The following is a 17,891-nucleotide window of genomic DNA, read 5'->3' as shown; positions in this document are numbered from 1 at the left end:
CCTGGGGCCGCCCGGGCCGGGGCGAGTGCGGGGCCTGCGGGGCACGTCCCCTCGCCCTGTCCCCTTTTCCAGAGTCCTCGCCCCGACTCTGGCGACAGCGCTGAGGGCGGGCCCCTCGCGCCCCAGCTCGCCCCCTCCCTGCACAAGGCGCGGCGGCCGAGGAGGCCCACGAGCCGTCCCCGCGGGAACCCGCCGGGCGATGGGGACCCTCCTCGCGTCCGGCCAGTCCAATACAACGTCTCGCTCTCCAAAATCGTTTTTAATTTTTAAACGATATTTGGCTTAGGAAGACTCCATAAAGTTAGGCAAATCTGGAGTCTAAATTAAGACTCCGGGTACTAGGGCATGTCCCGGGGTCACGGAGAACGCCTGGCGGCCACAGTACGATCAAATCGTGGCTTGCCGAGCGGCCTCTGAGAAATTTAACTCCGGCAATTTGTGATGAAGTCTCAGCACCTGGGGTCTCATTTGCCCCGGAATCCGCTTTCCTCTGCGTTTAAGAAAATGTTCGCGTGCGTCTGGCGCAGGATGAGCGCTGATAACCGAAAGATGCCATTGGACCGCGCTGGGTGGGCGCCGAAGGCACCTCGGGTACCCAGCACCACAAGACCAGGAAGTAATCCATCATCCCGGGCCAACCCAGGCGCTTCCTTACTCTCCCTGGAAGGTTCTAGACCTCCCATTTCAGCCCCAGGGGCCGGCAGGGGAGCCCTGGCCTGGCAGGCGCAGCGCCTTTAAGGACCCGACCTACCGGTCAGGTGACCAGGCCGTCGCTTAGCAACAGGACGCCGCGCCGACCCGCGGGGCCCCGGCTGCGGAGAGGCTGTTTCCTGCCTTCTCTTTCTTCCCCGACTCAGCAGCTCGGGTGGACGGAGGCGAAATGTCGGACGGGAACCCCCAAGAGTGCGCCGAGCCCGTGGAGGCCAAGGCCCAGGCCCCCCCCGGAGAAAACCAGCGACTACTACTGTGTACACGAGGACCTGCCGGTCAGGTTCAACAACCCCGCGTGGTTTCGGGGCTACAGGTGAGGACGGTGGAGCCCCGTGAGGGTCTACCTGGCATACACAGACGAGAGTGGCCCCCTGGTCCAGCGGGCAGCCCATCTAACCCTGCATGCGAGAGTCCCCCAGGTCCCAGCCTGCCCTGGCACCCCGGTCCAAAGAGGGTCAGCTATCAGCCACCAAATGAGCTGCCAAAGTGACATGGAAGGCCTGGGACACCAGCGAGTGGGCCTCCTGGAGGTGCAGGGGGGCGGTGGGTGATCATCCCCTCCCACTCCGGGAAGTCGCAAAACCCAGCTCTGGTCCCAGCTCCCCCGCTTCGGGGCAGGGTAAGTCTCCTCCCCTGTCTAGGCTGAGAGGACCCTCTGCAGAAGGCAATGGGCAGCACCTCTGGCGGCACGCTGCTGGTCAGTGAGCTGTGAGCATTCCAGCGACTGCAAACTCTAGGACACGGGGGTCGGGTGGGGGTGCCTTCCCCGCCCTCCCTCCTGTAGTCCCCCTGCAGCTCTGTAGTGTGGGGTCTGGTCTGGTCCTCATTTCCAGGAGAGGCCATTGGGATGGAGAAAGTCAGCATCTTGCCCCAGGTCTCATAGTTAGCGTGAAGCAGAGCTGGGGTGTCTAAACCCACAGGCCACTCAGTTAAGCTGCTTGACTGGTAGTGTCACTGTTAGAGACCGCAGGGAGGTGTTCTCAGGGAGGCCCAGAGGTAGAGGGGCCGCCTCGGGGGGCAGGGCCTGGAGGCTGAGCCACCGCTGCCCACCCACCCAGGAAATGACAGTGTGGGCCCGGGCCCCGCTGCGGCTGAGGGCCGGCACCTCCCATCTGGGAGCTCTTCAGGGCTTTGGCCTGCCTTGGGGAAGGGCAAGGGCAGAGGTGAGCACAGGGGTGGGGGAGGCCAGCCCTGCTCACCACGGGAGCCCACATGCGCGGCCGCATCGGCAACGCCAGGCGTTTCCAACCAAGCTTCACCACCCAGACTCGAAGGCTGTGGCGTGGGCAGAGTTAGATGAATGAAGGGAAATAGGGTCTGCTTCTCATCTCCCAGGAGCAAGGAGCCCGCCTCAGTGTACAGGACCAGTAACCAAACTTACGGGAGCCGGGCCCCCACGGTGCATGAGATGCCGGTAAGCAAAGGGGGGCCGTGTGTGCAGGCGGTGTCTCCGGGACGAGGCCCAAACCCTGGGCTTCTCAGAAGGGCCACGCATCATGGGGCGGTGGGGAGGGGCCCAAAGTTCCAGCATCACGAAAGGGGAGGGTACCCTCAAGTGCTTTTGGAACAAGGCATGGTAGAAATAAACGAACGAATGAATTTAGCAATGAAATGTTTACGGATGAAAAAAGTGCGGGTAGACTTGCTGGTGGCGTGCCAAAGGCTGGCCCTGTTCACACAGACACACACAACCAACTTCTGCGGCTTAAGGCAGTACGTTTTGAGGCAATACATAAAGAACTGTTTTCTTTGTGGAATGATACTGTATTTTATGAGAGATTAACCTTTGACCTGAAGAGGCCGACTGGCCGATCGCACAGGTCGCGAGTCGGTGGATGCAGGAGTCTGCGCCTCTGGGGAACCCCAACCCCTTTTGAGATGGACCTCGCACTCCAGGGGGCCCTCCTAGAACCCCCGGACAACCCTGCTGGGTCCAGCTGGAGGGCCAGAGGGGCCAGTGTACGCATCCCCTGGGTACCCAGGACAGAAGGGCCACCCACTTTGGGGTGACAGTCCTGTTGTTTGTTCTTCTGGAGTATTCATCATTTTAAAAGATCTGGAAAATTGTTATTTACTTGTTTTGCATGGGAGATAGAGCGCTCATGAGAAGGAGATTATTTACCTAGGAAGTTTCTAGAGCCTCTGAAGGTCACTCTCCCAGAACTGAATGATTCCAGATTTTCCCTGGGGATGAGGTATTTCCACGGAAAAGACCAACACGTTCGCTCACTAGCATGGGTCCCAACGTTGGCTTTTATAAGAAAGACCTTGAGAGAAGGTTCGCCTTGTGAGCAGCGGGGTTGGCCCCGCGCTGGTCCTTCCTGGCGCTCCTGAGGAGGTCAGGAGGGCTTCCTGCCGCCTCTCCCCCTGCGTCTGGAGCCCGGCTGTCAGTTTCTTGACCTGAGTGTGGTTGTGAGACTCATTGAGCAGCTCTGAGGGTTTACTTCCACGTGGTAACAGAAAATAATGATGCTTTGTTTGCATTTAGAGAAATATGCTGAAGGCTGCTATTCTGTGTGATACTGTACTGGTGGGTATATGTCGTTATACACTGGTCAAACCCACGAGTGTAGGCACAACCAGTGACCCCTAACTACACTGTGGACTTTAGTTAATAATAACATATCGATGTTGGCTCAGCTGTAACAAATGTACCAATGAATGCAAGCTGCCCCAACGAGGGAAGCTGTGTGCTTGTGCGGGGGGCTGGGGGGGGGTACTGTGCTGCCCAGCTTGTCTGGAGGCCTAGACCGCTCTGAAAGATAGAGTCTATTGAAGAAAATGCACGGAAGCCATTTCTCTCTCCACTTGCTTCCTGCCAAGGAGACAGAACGCCAGGCGACCTGCTTGGCACGAGGCAGCCCTAAGCATAGTTCCCAGTCCAGCATCACATGTCTGGCAGCCGCCCCGGCCACTGAGGTCCGAAATCTCAGGGTCACCTGATGATGCTGTGTTGCTGGACTAATTCCTCCTGCTGGGTGCCTGCACACACTCGTGGCCTCATCTGTGTCCTCCCCACACCCCCACCTTGCTACGGGGAGGCAGAGCAGACGAACACGGCTGGCACGGCGGCCCGTGTGGAAGGGGCAGTGTGTACATAGGAGTTCTCCACTTTGTGTTCATTTTAAATTTTCAATAAAAAGTTAGAAAAACAGCAGGCAGGGAATAACCTTTTTCTCACTAGGGCCGCCCCTCCCCAGACCCCTTGGCTGGTGGGGTGTGGGCATCGGAATTTCCTTCAGGACCTACAGAGGATTCTAATATATTGGTCAAGGTCGCAGCCCACTGATGGTGAGGTTCTCTCTTTTCCACAGAAGAGGAAACTGAAGTTCAGAGAGGTCCAGTAACTGGCCCTAGTGTCACAGTGGGTAAAAGCAGAACGGGGGGGAGCTTTGGGCCTGACCCCAAGTGAATGTTCATAAGCACACCCAGGGGATCGATCTTCTCTCCATGTGAAAGAACGCATGATCAGTAATTATTCCCGGACATCAGGCATGAATCGGGAGGCTCCGGGGCCAACCAGGCCATCCTGCCTACTTGGCTTCTCTCTTCCTAGGAATGGAGATGACATTTCCTTACAAATTCTTATTTTTCTTCCAAAAATACCTAACGACTGATTGTGGAAGAGTATTATAATACATCATTAATCCTTGTGTTCCCTTTTCACTTCCAGAAAGTATTTTATCCAAATTCGAATAAATTTTCCAGACAACTTGCAGCAGGTGGAATGTTCCAGAACAATACTTTCAACGTCTTCATGGAGAAGAGCATCGTGACGGGTCCCGACAACTACATCACCTCCTACGACCGGCTCAACTTCCACCCCAGTTACAACGTCAACAAGCCGTCCATCTGCCACTGAGGGCGGCTGGAGAACCACTCCCGGGTCCTGACTCCAGCAGTGGCCACCTGGAGAAGTGTCATCCCGGATCTTTGATAATCTGCCCAACTGTAAAGATGCGGCCTTCAGCCTTCAGTGCTTTCCCTGAAAGTATTTTTCCTCTCTAGATCAGAAAAGTATGCAAACGGGGCTGTAATGTCCTGCTTTCTCTATTTTACATCTAGATGGAAAAGATGCTCACGCTTGAGTTTCCATTAAAAGTGCTGCCACACCCTGAATCCCTGACACATCTGTATTCCAGGCGCAGGCCTGTGTGAGTCGGGGGACCCCCATCGCGGCCCGAATGCCCAGAATGCCTGGATAACTCCACCTGCGTCTTTATTTGAGAGCCATTTCTATGCTCATGACAAGTTATGGAGAGGTTTCCTGTCTCTCCAAAGCACCCTGGCCAAAATCTGCACAAACACACGAGGCCGTGGCCAGAGGGGATGATGCCCTGCGGGGGGCATGGACCAGGGCTGGGCCAGGAAGGGGGAGAGCAGACCCCGTCAGGAAAACTCCAGGCTGGGGCAGGCGGGGGCCACTACCCACCCCGATTCATGAGGCGACGGTACACGTGGAGTGACAGTGAACATCCTCTGGCCACGAATAAGGGCTCAGGGCGGGAGGCAGAGCAGATGAACACGGCTGGCACGGTGGCCCGTGTGGAAGGGGCGGTGTGTGCATGGGAGTTCTCCACTTTGTGTTCACTTTAAATTTTCAATAAAAAGTTGAAAAAAAAGCAGGCAGGGAATAACCTTTTTCTCAGGTGGGGGTAATAACTCCATTAAGTGGATTTTTATCTCTAAGTGGTTAGTCCTCAATCAGTGTTCACTGTGGTCTCGAGGGTCCTTAAGAAGAACAGTTCTCTGTGACAGCCTGCATCTTTCAGACATAGACTCCCCACTTCCTTCATGAGAGCAAGACGCGCTCATTGCAGGGCGTTTGGAAAGGGCTGAAACCAGACGGAAGAAATCACTGTTGCAGACCATTGATGATACCTTGTTTACAGAGATTTTACCCAAAGAGATTTTACTCACATACAAATTGGGGAGAAATTAAACACCATGATGGGTTATTTCTTCATTATAAACATTTTATTATTAATACACAAAAGTAAACATTTTGGCCACATTCTTAATGTCCAATTTGCAGTGGAAATGGTTTCCAGAGAAAATCAATATACTTTTTTTTTTAAGATTTTATTTTTTTCCTTTTCCTCCCCAAAGCCCCCCTGGTACATAGTTGTATATTCTTCGTTGTGGGTTCTTCTAGTTGTGGCATGTGGGACGCTGCCTCAGCGTGGTTTGATGAGCAGTGCCATGTCCGCGCCCAGGATTCGAACCAACGAAACACTGGGCCGCCTGCAGTGGAGCACGCCAACTTAACCACTCGGCCACGGGGCCAGCCCGAAAATCAATATCCTTAATAAAAAGACACAAAGCTGAGCCTGAAGAGAGGTGTCTGTAACGTCCTTCTCCTTAGCTGGAAAACCAGCAGAGATTTCAGGCATCAAACTGAAAATTAGTTTTTACAACGCTTCATTAAAAATACCAAAATACAGGGCCAGCCGTGTGGCCTAGTGGTTAAGTTTGGTGCATTCTGCTTTGGCGGCCTGTGTTTGGACCTACACTACTTGTCAGCGGCCATGCTGTGGCAGCGACCCACATACAAAAAAGAGGAAGACTGGCAACAGATGTTAGCGCAGGGCGAATCTTCCTCAGCAAAAACAAACAAACAAACAAAAACCACTCTGCCCAAAATACCAAGAATCCTTCTGTTTGGCCTCTGTTGAAATAAAAAAAAAAAGAAAAAGAACGCCTTATCAACCAAACTCACCAAAACAACTGAATTCCTCCCTTGGCAGCTGACTGTGGGGCAGGTTAACAGCGCCATGGAGGATAAAGCCATCAGGCCGAATAACTGTTTTCGCCTCCTGACTCAGAGCAGCTGAGCACCTGCCCGGTGCAAGGAGACAGCTTCCGTGGAGCCAAAGGCACGCAAGAGGCCACGAACCCGGACAAGACCCCCGTTCTCTGCTGTGGGCGCTATCCAGGCTCGGGCTGGGGGCATCAGTCTAGCCCGAGTTGACCAACGAAACAGATGCCAAGCTCGCTGGGCTCGGAGAAGTTAATTCCGGCACCATAATCAGGCAGCGAGTGCCTTAGTGGGCCGCAGCCAATAAACTGCAGCTTCTGCAACAGTTGCTGATGAGTTGATGTAAAGTTAGACTCTGCATTTATTCCACATGAAATAAGTGTCTGCAAAGATGGAAAACAGAAATACCTTTGCTGCATACATGCCCATCTTCCCGGGAACTCAGTGACCGTCTCCGGCTCAAGCTGCCATCCCCGTGTCCTGGCGCCTGGGCCCCGGGAGCCGTGCGCGGTGGCCGTCCTCCTCTCCATCGTCTGCCGTCTTGAAGTTTTCAAAGGGCTTTGATGTCCTAGGGTGAGTCAGACTTCTGTACGTCTGTTTTCAGATGGGAAAACTAGGGTCCAAAGGAGGCGCCCGAGGCCGGTCCTGGGCTCGACCCGCCTTGGGGGATGTCCTGGGAGGGGCGAGGTCATCAGTCTCTGACCCCACAGACCTGGCCCTAACTTTCTACGTATTTGCACAAGTCATGCAGGATCTCCAGTGATTTATAAATTTCGTGAACTTTATCTTTTTAACATATTTTCAAGCTGGGATCTTTATGTGTTGACGGGAAAAGAAAAGTTTAGATTGACAGGTCTAAGTGAGCACTGTGAGAACCTGCTTTGCGTCTGGTTATGGCGAACGGAACAGATGGTTGAAGTGGAAGGAAAATGACACCCCGTCACCATTCTGACCTTTGCACTTGGTTCTTTCAGTCGTGAATCCCATTAGAACAGCTACAGAACAGGCGAGGGAAGCATTTAGCGTGACAAACACCGTTTCCACCAAGTATTAATAAAGCGCACGGCAATTCCTGAAACGTCTCCTTGTCCGTGAGCAGGTCTTTGCTTTATCTGGCCTTTTTATTCCACTCTGAAATGAAACGCTGAAAAGTAAATTTTCATAACACTTTCCTAATCGCTTAATTGAGATGCTGGGTTGGCTTAAAACCATTAACTTCTCACTCGAAGTATATTTTTGTTTACATTTCTTTATTTTTATCAGTCACCTTTTAACTGTAGTCAATTAGAATAAACAGTTTCAAATATACAGTAAAATATATTGACATTGAAAAAAAAAGTCTCCAGGTCCAGCACACGAAATGCCAGGAGCCGTAGACATTCTGCGACCATTGCTCGGTCCCCGTCCCCAGCAGCCTGGCCTGGCGTGAACCCGGCTGTGGTCTGCAGATACCGACCACAGGATCTGTGCTCTTTACCCGCCCTAAACGGGCCCCTCAGTTAAGTTCGGGGAGGGGGCAGCAGGGTGGCAATACCTCTTATACGTTCATGTGAGGAGATGAGGTGCTGGTATTTAAATTTATTGCCTGACTTCCCACGGCAAGTGTATCTCAGGTTGGAAAAACCTGCCATCTGACAGTTCAGACTCTGAGCAAGAGTGAGAAGGACTCCCCCCACGGAAGACCCTCCTCTCTGTGGAGATGTGGTTGGTGAACATCGAACATTCACCACGGGCTTTTTCCCTCTCCCCACTCACGTTCCTGTTCTGTTGGGACTTCTGAAACACACTCATTCTTCCGGGAAAGGGGGCAATTGCTGCAGAGACACTGTGGCCCCGGGACACCCTAGGCCAGGGCACTAGACAGCTCCTAAAGTCAGGCCTCTTCCCCTTCTTTGCATTAAATGGAATGAAGCCCTGGCCCCAGGCACACACCCACCACCCCCACTCCCTGGGAGGTGCGGGGGCCCTTGGGTGGGGCCTGTCTCTAGGGCTTACTCATGACAGCTGGATTTAGCAACATATCGTCCACCCGAGACTCTCCTTCCACAAGTGGGTGCACATTTGTGTCTCACGCAGCAGCTCCAGGATGCTGTGATACGTGGCTGCGTGGTCAGGCTGGGTCCGCGGAGGTGCTGCATGGGGCTGCCAACGTGCAGCCAGCCATCGCTCCTCGACAGCACTCCCGCTGCAGCCCCCTTTCCAGAGAGGGTGCAGGGGAACCTCTGACCTTGGCCCCAGCACATGCAGAGTCCAACTGGAGTGTGGGGTACAGAAGTAAAAGCCGTCCCACAACGTGGCCTGTCGGCAAGCCCAGGGATGACGCGGCACAATCAAGTTTCTGTCCCGTTTGTGAAACAAGGCACGTATGAACAGAAGCACCCTTCAGCTGATGCTTAAAGGCGCCAAACTACTGCTGAAGGCACAAAAAGAGGAGGTTCCGGTGCCCTAGGCTCACGGTCTCCAAGAGGAGACTCTGCACAGGGCTTGCATTTTAACCCCAAGCAGGAGGGGAGTTTGCTCAGCGTCTCGCTGGGGACAACAGTGCCAGACCCCACAGGCAGCAGGGCAGAGTGCTCAATGGGAGGGCACGCTGCCGCCAATGTGCGTGGACACCTGGGCGTTTCTGAGTCCACCCCAGTCAGGACACACCACTTTTCGTAAGCTCACAATGGACCAGCATGCCCCATGAAGAGGAAGGCAGGCTCCTGGAGCGTTCTCTGCAGTAAGTGAATCATACACCGCCAACGTAAGCCGCCTGCTGACTGCTGTGCACGTCAAGGCAGACATGTGTACACGTGCGTTGTCCTGGACATGTGTGTTAGGTCGGCACACGCTAACCAGAGCTGATGGAAGGCAGCATGCGGGAGGCTGTCCTGCGTGCCCAGGAACCACAGGGAACGGGGCTCGTGTCGCAGAGGCCACGGGAACTTGGGAGGCAGGAAGAGGGGAAAGTGTGAAGGGTCCCGGTGTGGGGGAGACTGGGACGGGCAGCAGGAGCCGAGAGGTGCTCAGGGCCAGACGCACTGGTGGCGACGTGGGACCCCGCAGATCCCAGGCACTGGGTTCTCACGTCAGTTCCTGCCAAGGCCACTGTGCAGAGGACAAACTGCATAAACTGATTCATGAGCAGCGCTGGATTTATTAGCATTAAAAAAACAGTTCTTATATACAAAACAAGCTGATTTTTGTTTTCGAGTGTTAAAAGCACTCCTTAAAAATTAAATAAAATTTAAAGCATGGGTTACATGAATTGTTTTTCCTGGAAGCACTTATGTGAACAAATATTCAACAACAGAGATATCAAACACACATCATGCAGGCACTGGACGGTCCCGGAGTCCACAGGGCCCCTCGGCGCAGCGTCCGACCCAGCAGACACTGACTGTGGGCGCCGGTGCATGTCTGCATTTGGGTACCCAAGTGAATTGCTGGTAAAGCCCAGGGGTGCACAATGTGTAGAAAAGTCACTTGCAAGTGAGAATGCCAACTGCACTCGCTGCAAAGAATCCTTGCTCCAGGCCCGTCATGGCTAAATTGAAACGGCGAGTCGTGAAACTGGACAACGGGTGAAAGTGTGCCGGACAGTTGCATGTAAACGTTGTGACCAGTCAGTGACCAGCCCCCAGCCCCCAAGATACAGGTGTCCATGTCTCTACAGCAGCCTCAGGGCGGAAGGCACAGGACGCTCTGCTCTCTCCTGTTCTGTGCTCAGACCCTGAGGGCCCTGGGAGAGGACGGGAGCAGGGAAAATAGGCCCAAGTGTGGGAAACGGTCCTTCTCGTCCTGCACACGGGGAGGCAGCCCCTCAGAAAGCCGGCCGCAGCATCTGCTCAGCTGCTGGAGCACACCCCGACTGGCTCCCCTCCCTGGAGGATACCGGGCTCTGCACGCCATCGGCGCTCAAGGTGTCTGGGCACCAAAACTCGTACAGCCACTCTGCTTATTCGCTGGCACAGAACAAGAAAAGAACATTTCAAACGCACAGGTTGTTACCTTTTAGAACCGTGACTAAAAATGAAGAACAGTAGCTCTCATATAAAAAGAGGTTTACTGAGCTGTTAGAATCATGGAGCAATTGACCAGGACTGGACGTAGACAGTAGGGGCTTCAGGACTAGACTGGAGGGACCTGCCGCCGAGATCTCCCCAGGGCTTTCTACAGGCAACAGGAGCGGTCAGTGTGCTGGCCATTGTGCTTTGCGACAGCTCGCAGTCGAAGGCTGTGACTGCAGTGTTCAGAAGACATGCTCTGGCCTCTTGGGACCAGGGGGTCCTTTCTATAAGAAGTGCGTCCAGAAATGTCCCAACAGAGACCCTGGGGGGCATTTTGGTGACTCTCGGGGCGAGGGGGCATCAATTGCTGCCTTCCTCAGGCTTGAGCTGCAGGCACAACTGGACATTCCCACCGGCGCCCAACCCGGAGCCTCAGCCTCGGGCCGTGCCGGTCAGAACCCAGACTTGCACGGAGACAGGGGAACTGCGGTTAGGAACGCCCTACAAAACCGGACAACTCTATTTTCCAAAAATATTTTTTACAACACTTTAAATAATTTACAAAAAAGCTACAAAAATCATATTTACCAGGACACGTGTGTTAAATAAAAACGTTTCATGTTAGTGTACATATGTACAGGGCCATGTAGAGTGCCTTCCAGTCTCCTCTCCTGGTCACAGCAGCGTCTCCACACATGGACGCACGCACATGTGTGTGCTTTCCACGAACGCGCCGTGGACCAGGAAGCGTCCTCACAGCTTGAGGACCTTGCCCTGCGCCAAGGGGCCGCCGCCCTCCTCCACGGAGGTGTCACTGCATTCACTGGCGTCGCTGCCCAAGGCCTCCGGGTCTTCATCATCTCTGTCCACCACCCTCCGTCTATACCGCAGGTCTAAAAGGTTCTCCTCTGCACCCGAGCTCCTCCTGTTGTGCAAATTGAGCCCCGCCTGGGACCTCCTGCTCGGCCAGTGTCCGCCTTCCTTCTTCAGGAGCAAGTGCGGGCCTCCGAACAGCGGGCCGCGGCCGGCCGGGCTCTCTCGGAAGGCCGAGAAGGAGGGGCCCTGCAGGGGCAGGCTCAGGGGGCCGCTGAAGAGGCCGGCCGGCTTGCCCCCCCAGGAGACGCTCTTCCCAAAGTGGAAGGCCTGCGTGGAGAGTAGCGGAGCGAAGCCCGCGAAGGGCAGGCCTTTCTTGGGGTCCAGGGCGAGGCCGGCCGAGCTCTGGCCCTGCGGCCCCTTTTCCCGCTCGCTCCCGAGGCCGCCCTTCCACACTGCCCCTCTGCCCTCCGGGCTCAGGGCCCACGTGCTCTGTGGTCGACTCTGGGGGGCGAAGTCACCCCATGGCAGGGTGAGGCTGGCCGGGGGGACCTCCCTCTTGGCTCCCGGGTTCCGAGTCAGTGGGCCTCGGCTTCGAGGGGGCCCGGGAAAGGCACCCACGGGGCCCTCGGCCTGGGAGCCGGCTTCCGTGCTGCTTGGCAGCAGCCCGAAAGCCCCGTCTGCAGCAGCAGGCTCGGGCCCCCGCGGGCTCTGGTCTCTGTGAGCGAGCGTGCTTCTCCGACTGGCTGGCGAGCCCCTGGCAGACACAGTGCCGCCGGCGCTCCTGGGTGCGGCCAGCTCTGCTCTGGCCAGGGCCACAGGCAGACCGGCCTGCTCGGCGCGGGGGCTGCTCCACCCGCTGGGGACCGAGGGCCTCCCCGCGGCCCGCTGGCTGCGTGTGCACACGCCGGGTGGGGCTGTGGCAGCGGGTGGCCCCCTCCTGCCTGGCAGCTCTGGTGCAGGCCTGGCCCCGGGGCCTGGAGCAGACAGGTCCCCTCCTTGAATTTCAGCGCCGCTCACGGACTCCTTGGCCTTTTCGGCCAGAAACTTCCGAATCTCCAGTTCGATGCTGTCGTCGCTGTCCACGGAGCTGCTGTCGTCCGAGAGGGAACTGGGGCTGGGGGCCGGCCCTTGGAGTCCACTGGCTTCGGCTTCGCTGCAGAACAAAGCCGCCTCGGAGGCTCTCCTCCGGAACCGGAGGGCGGGGGGCGCGTCCCCGGGCCTGGCGCCCGTGGCCTTTGTTCTCTCCGTTTCTCTGCAGAAGACGCCCCAGGGCTTCCTTGCCGGCCTCTCCTGGCCATCGTTTTTGGGCTTTGAGAGGCAGCTTTTCAACAAGTGTGGGCTCTTGTCCTTCCAGTCTTTCTGGAAGCCGCCCAGCTGATCCAGGAATTGCGTCTCGGTGGTGCTGAACCTGACCTTTTTCTTGCTCGCAGCTCTGGGGTCCTTACTCCGTTTCTTCGGCTTCCGCTTGGACCGTAACAAGTCCTTAATGGCAGTGTCCAGGTCCTCGTCGCTGTCCAGCGAGCTGCTCTTGTCGTCGGAGCTCTGTTTCTCCTCTCCGCGCCTTGCCTCGGCCGCCTTCCTGTGGCCTGGTGACACGCCGCCTCTCGCATCCGGGGCCACGTGCTCCTCACCCAGCCTGCCGGTCCTGCAGGGCAGAGGCTGGCCTCTGGACTCGCCTTCCCTTCCGGGGGCCTCACTGGCTTTTTCCTGGCTGGGCTGCATCTTCCCCTGGCTGTGGTCAACGTCCTGGGCACCCTCCTTCGCCACTTCCCTTGTTTTCTTGGGTGCGCACGGCTGCACAGTGCTGCTGCCTCCTCTGTGTTTTCTTTTGCAGCCCAGTGACAGGTCTAGGGTTTTAGAGACAGGGGTCTTGAGGCCACCAGCCTGGCCATTGGGGCCAGGCGACGGCAGTGGGCAATGTGTGGACGACGGGCAGGTTTCTGTTCTGGTCAGCAAACTCCCCGACTGAGCCTTCAGAGCCAGAAACGTCCGGATTTCCTGCTCGATGCTGTCGTCACTGTCCACGGAGCTGCTGTCGCCGTCGGAGCGGGAAGGCACGTTTGGGGGATGGAAGAGCGGGCTGGCGGACGAGGGTCTGTCACTGCCCTCCCTGGGGGCTGGCAGGATCGTTTTGGAAATGTCCAGGATTGCTTCGGCGCACATCAGCTCGGCGGACGTGTCTGCCCGGCATGAGGACCGGTCCATGGGCTCGCTTTTGGCAGTGGTGTTTACTGGGGGTGCAGCTTTGGTTTCCTTTGGTGGCTTGCAGGGGTGGTCAGGGTCAAGGCCACCTGGGCCGAGGTCCACGGCCTTCGTGGCCACCGGCCTCTTCTTGCTTGGTGTTTTCCTGTGGGTTTCGGGCAAGGCACTTTTTGTGGAGAGGCTTGTGCTGTGTGCGGGAGGGTCCGGCCCCTTCTCCTCTCCGGGCAGCACCTTCTGCAGGGGGTCCCCGCCTGCCTCCTTCCTTTTCTCCAGCTGGTACAGCTGGATGGCCTCCTCGATGCCGTCGTCGCTGCTGGAATCAGATGCGTCATGCACCAGGGCTGTGCTCTTGACTCGCCTTCCCCTCCTTCCGGGGCCGACGTTCCTCTTGGCTCCTCCTTTATTCTGGGCTGCTTCTGAAGGGCAGCAGGCAGTGACCGGCTTGGGGGCTGCTGGCTTCGTGCCACCCAAGCCCTCGGGCTCAGGGGTGACCTTAGACCTGAGGCCCCTGGGCTGTGTGTTCACCTTGGCGAACCTGGGAGGTTTCCGGAAGACAAACTCCTTACAAGCTCCCGTCAGATCCTGCCGAGGGGCCTTGACAACCGGCTCTTTGCTGGATCTAAACGCCAATTTTGCCAAACTGTCATTGGGGTCTTGTTTTCTATCCACGGCAACGTCACATTTTTGGGTCTCGTGTTGCCTTTTCTCATTCAGAAACTGTTCTATCTCGGCCCGGATGCTCTGTTCAAAGGAGTCATCGCTGCTCACACTAACGGGGGAGGCGGAGCCCTGGTCCTCGCTGCTGCCCCCGTGGCTGCCAGGGACACCTCCGGGGATGCCTCCGGAGCCAGGCACAGATTTTAGGGGACCCAGGGTGGTGGGGCCGCTGCTCTGAGGAGGCTCTGGTTTGCACTGTGTGTCCCCGGCGGCGGCCCCAGGCGGCTGGGTGGCCCCGCTCCTGGCCTTGAGGTACTCCTGGATGGCTTCCTCAATGTCTCGGTCCACGGAGTCGTCACTGTCTGAATCCAGCACCAAGGGGCCAAAGTCTGTGGTTTCCTCCTCCCCCTTGGGGTCAAAATCAGCAGCAAGCCCACAGGTGGCGAAGGCGGGGCTGGCAGCCCGCCCCGTGTCTCGGCCTCTGTCTGCCCTCTGGCTCTTCTGCAGGGCATGCTCGGCACTCATGCCCAGGGCAGCCTGGTCGCGCTGCAGCGTGCTGATGATCATCTGCACCTCGGCGCTCACCGCCGCTCTCGCCACGCCCTCTCTCGGCTCTGAGAAGCACCCAGGGAACCTAAAGCCCCCGGGTGGGCCAAAGGCCTCCCATTTCGACTGGAGAGCAACCACAGGAGGGGCGTTCATGAGAAACATTCTAGCGGACGGGGAGGGCCGTGCAGAAAGGCGAGTCCTTATTTTCCTGCCCCTTTTACATCCTGGGAGGAGAGAGCGCACGTTGGTATCACGCTACTGTCGGTTAACAGCGTACACGGCCCCGGAGCAGCAGTGGGTCTGTTAGAGCCCAGCCAGCTGGGGGCCCTTGGGCCGGTTACTCGTGCTTCTTGGGCCTCAGCGTTCTCAGCTGCTGTGAAGATTCACTTAGAACACTTCCGAGCCGCCTCGCACCATGCTCGCACAGAAGCACACACGCATGTCCTTCCCCTGCACTGCGTTCTTGCTCTGGGCCTCTGTCTTGTCTGTAAGAGAAGAGAGGTTTTATTTACCCTGAAAGGTTGTCAAGGGGGCCGATGAGATGGTCTGCCAATGCTTCACTGCAGGTTAGAGTGAACGACTGTCATGAACCCGGGCTTGGGGAGACTTCACAGGCAGGGTCGTCCTTGGCGTGAATGACAAACTCCTGAAATAAAAAGTTACATGATGAGCAATTCAAGAATTATCTCCCCAAACATCTTCAAAGAGTCAGTTGTACCAAAGCCTTTTGATTGAAAAACGTCACATGTATATTTGCCATATGGTCTCATGGGCCCATATCATTGTTTTTAGCTAATTAGCCTAAAAGTTTCCCCAAACACAGTCACATGCCCTTTTTCATCCTGTGTGGTTACTCCACAGTTTCCGTATCTCAGAGCAAATGCGGCTGCGTCAGCAGAGCTGCTGGGCCGGTCCTGGGAACACTCAACACCTGCTCGCAAACAGCCTTTACACTAAAGCCGGGACCCCGCAGAGAGGACCCCACCGCGGACTGCAGACAGTCAGTCAGAGAAACACAAGATGCATCGTACAGCTTTATTCTTCACGTTTCTCTGACCCCCTAGCACCCTCCACACTGGAAGGCAAAGCAGTTGAGACGCAAGAGGCGAGCCCTGAAGCACGGATGGAGTTCCGCCCCAAAAACGGTGCCCGGTAAGGCCGTCACCACGCTTGGAACCTCAGTGGGTGGGCTGGAACTGGCCTGTGTATTTGCTCTGCTTCCGACCCAGATCCTTCTCTACCAGGAGCCTCCTTCCTGACAAGCACATAGTCTTGTGTTTACACACCACAGTCCTTTCCAAGAAAGCGTGGCTCGGCCACCTAGGCACAGGCATGCCCAAACAGGTGTGACCAGCATTAACCAGAGGGCGTGACAAAGTCAGAAGCAAGTCATTTGCTGTGACTGATTTGTGCTCAAGAAGTGAAATTAAAATGTGAAAGAATTTATTGAAATTACTTGAAATTCTTTTCCAGTCTGGTTTCAGTTGGACAACTCAGCAATGTTTGCAAAATGTTTCAGAGCTTCGGTCTTCATCGCTCCAGTGATACTCCATAGCATCCTTGCCCACTTTTTAAGTAGACTTTTGACTGCCAGGATTAAGAGAATCAGAGACACCTAATTCAGAGGCCAAAGCTACAGCTAATCAGTATTTTTTTGGAAAGAAAGAGCATTTGTTTAAGGGCTCAAAATTAAAATTTGGAAGAACTTACCCTGAGACCAAATATAGTTAATCACAACTAATTTACCACTACGCTGGGCCACAGATCTGACACTCAGGATGGGGATGGGGAGAAGAACGTGAAGCCATCCGCCAGTCCTCAGATTCTGGCCTCCCACTACAGCTCATAATCTCTCCCCTAGCATCGCCCTTCGGCGACATTCCCCCACTGTCACAGAGCAGTGGGGACCAACATAAGTGGTGGCGGTTCCTTCACTGGCTAGGGGGCTGCGCCCATTCTGCTGCTGTCATCCTTCAAACCGCCTCAGCAAAATTACAGAGATGATGTGACGTCTGTGTTGGCCTCGGGCTGTGAAGGGTCTAAATCGTGACTATGAACTCGGACAACAACTCTATCTCAAAATGTGGGCCGAGGGACGGCCATGCTCGCACTGGGCCGCAGAGATTCCCACACTAGGCAGCAAGGTCCAGGGAAGGGAAACACTGAACTCTGTGAACTGTGTTCACGGCTTTTCAATGACTATAGACAGAGCGTGGACTCCTAGCAAAGTTGTCTGAACTGTCAAATTACCTAGTGAAAGAACGAGGTTAAAAATTCAGAGGGCGTCTCCAGCGACGCTTGTGGCTTTAAAACAATCAACGACATGAGATGAATCATTCTGGAAAACGCCCCTAAACTGTATTTGGACAGAACTGCGAGCTGAAGCCAGGGGCTCCGACTTTCTTGAACTGCGCCCTGCGCCCCGAGAGCCAAGGAGTCAGGTCTGGAGGGTGGCTGTGGGGACACTCAACCCTGTACCAAGGCCACGCGGTGCCACAATTTAAAACGTGGAGGGCACCTGGACATCATCTCAGTCTAGACACCAACCTCAGGGGAGGACAAAACCGTACCATCTTAACAGCCTGGCTCCCGGCACAAAATGCCCCCGCGTCCATTTCTCTCTTCACCAAAAATCAGTTCAGCTCCGGTCCTTACCTCCTGGGTGGGGGTCTCGCCGAGGCTCAGGGGGTAGGGTCGGGGTACGTGGGGGAAGCAGCCTGGCCCAGGACTGCCGGGCAGCAGTACGGCCCTGTCTGGCCAACCTGAAGTGGGCGTGGGCTCGAATCCGGGCCCTGGCCTGCCAGAGGGTGACTCTTGACAATACCGCAGCAACGTGTCCCCCAAGCAAAGTTGCGGTGCCACTGCCTGCGCCCGGGGGGCTGGAGGCAAGGCGAGTCCCTCGCTGCTGACCTTGTCCTGACCGTTCAGCCCTGAGCACAGGCTGTCCCTGCCTGGGGGCCCTCGCCCCCAGTGCTGATCCTGCCAAGGGCCTGTCCTAGGCCAGGTAAGGGCGAGCACCTCTCGCAGGGAAGGGCCGCGGCCTCCACGCAGGTCGGAGCCCCCGAGGCTATGTTTCTGGGGTCCGTGGGCTCGGGGGCTGGGGCGGCGCTCCGGGACCCTCCCCGAAGCCACGCCGGGCAGGGCTGCACCGCCTTCTCGCGGCGAGGGAGGAGCGGGCGGGCCGGAAGCCGCGGCGCCGGGCCTCA

The 17,891-nt window shown here is 56.3% G+C and overlaps 2 protein-coding genes across 6 annotated transcripts; one reads left to right on the top strand and one right to left on the bottom strand.

Moving 5' to 3' along the window:
- Nucleotides 1–68: 68 nt before the first annotated feature.
- PIERCE1 (piercer of microtubule wall 1) lies at nt 69–4,830 on the top strand. Its single transcript, XM_046654340.1, is given in 4 exon segments — nt 69–937; nt 939–1,024; nt 2,047–2,125; nt 4,385–4,830. Coding segments are annotated over 4 exon segments (411 nt in total). The 5' UTR covers nt 69–880; the 3' UTR covers nt 4,574–4,830.
- Nucleotides 4,831–9,584: 4,754 nt separating this feature from the next.
- PPP1R26 (protein phosphatase 1 regulatory subunit 26) lies at nt 9,585–17,688 on the bottom strand. 5 transcript variants are annotated; one of them, XM_046669077.1, is made up of 2 exons: nt 17,341–17,688; nt 9,585–16,272 (listed from the first exon to the last, which is right to left on the bottom strand). In XM_046669077.1, exon 2 carries the CDS (start codon nt 14,845–14,847, stop codon nt 11,215–11,217), a length of 3,633 nt encoding a protein of 1,210 aa, XP_046525033.1. In that variant the 5' UTR covers nt 14,848–16,272; nt 17,341–17,688; the 3' UTR covers nt 9,585–11,214. The 5 variants fall into 5 exon arrangements, with proteins under 5 accessions (XP_046525033.1, XP_046525040.1, XP_046525054.1 ...); XM_046669084.1 differs by having other exon boundaries at nt 9,585–15,331; XM_046669098.1 differs by having other exon boundaries at nt 9,585–15,170.
- Between the last annotated feature and the right edge of the window lie 203 nt (nt 17,689–17,891).

This window comes from Equus quagga, chromosome 1 (genome assembly GCF_021613505.1).
Source record: "Equus quagga isolate Etosha38 chromosome 1, UCLA_HA_Equagga_1.0, whole genome shotgun sequence".
NCBI classification, from domain to species: domain Eukaryota; kingdom Metazoa; phylum Chordata; class Mammalia; order Perissodactyla; family Equidae; genus Equus; species Equus quagga.
Note: the sequence above shows the minus strand (reverse complement) of the source record. Positions and strands in the feature narration are given on the sequence as shown.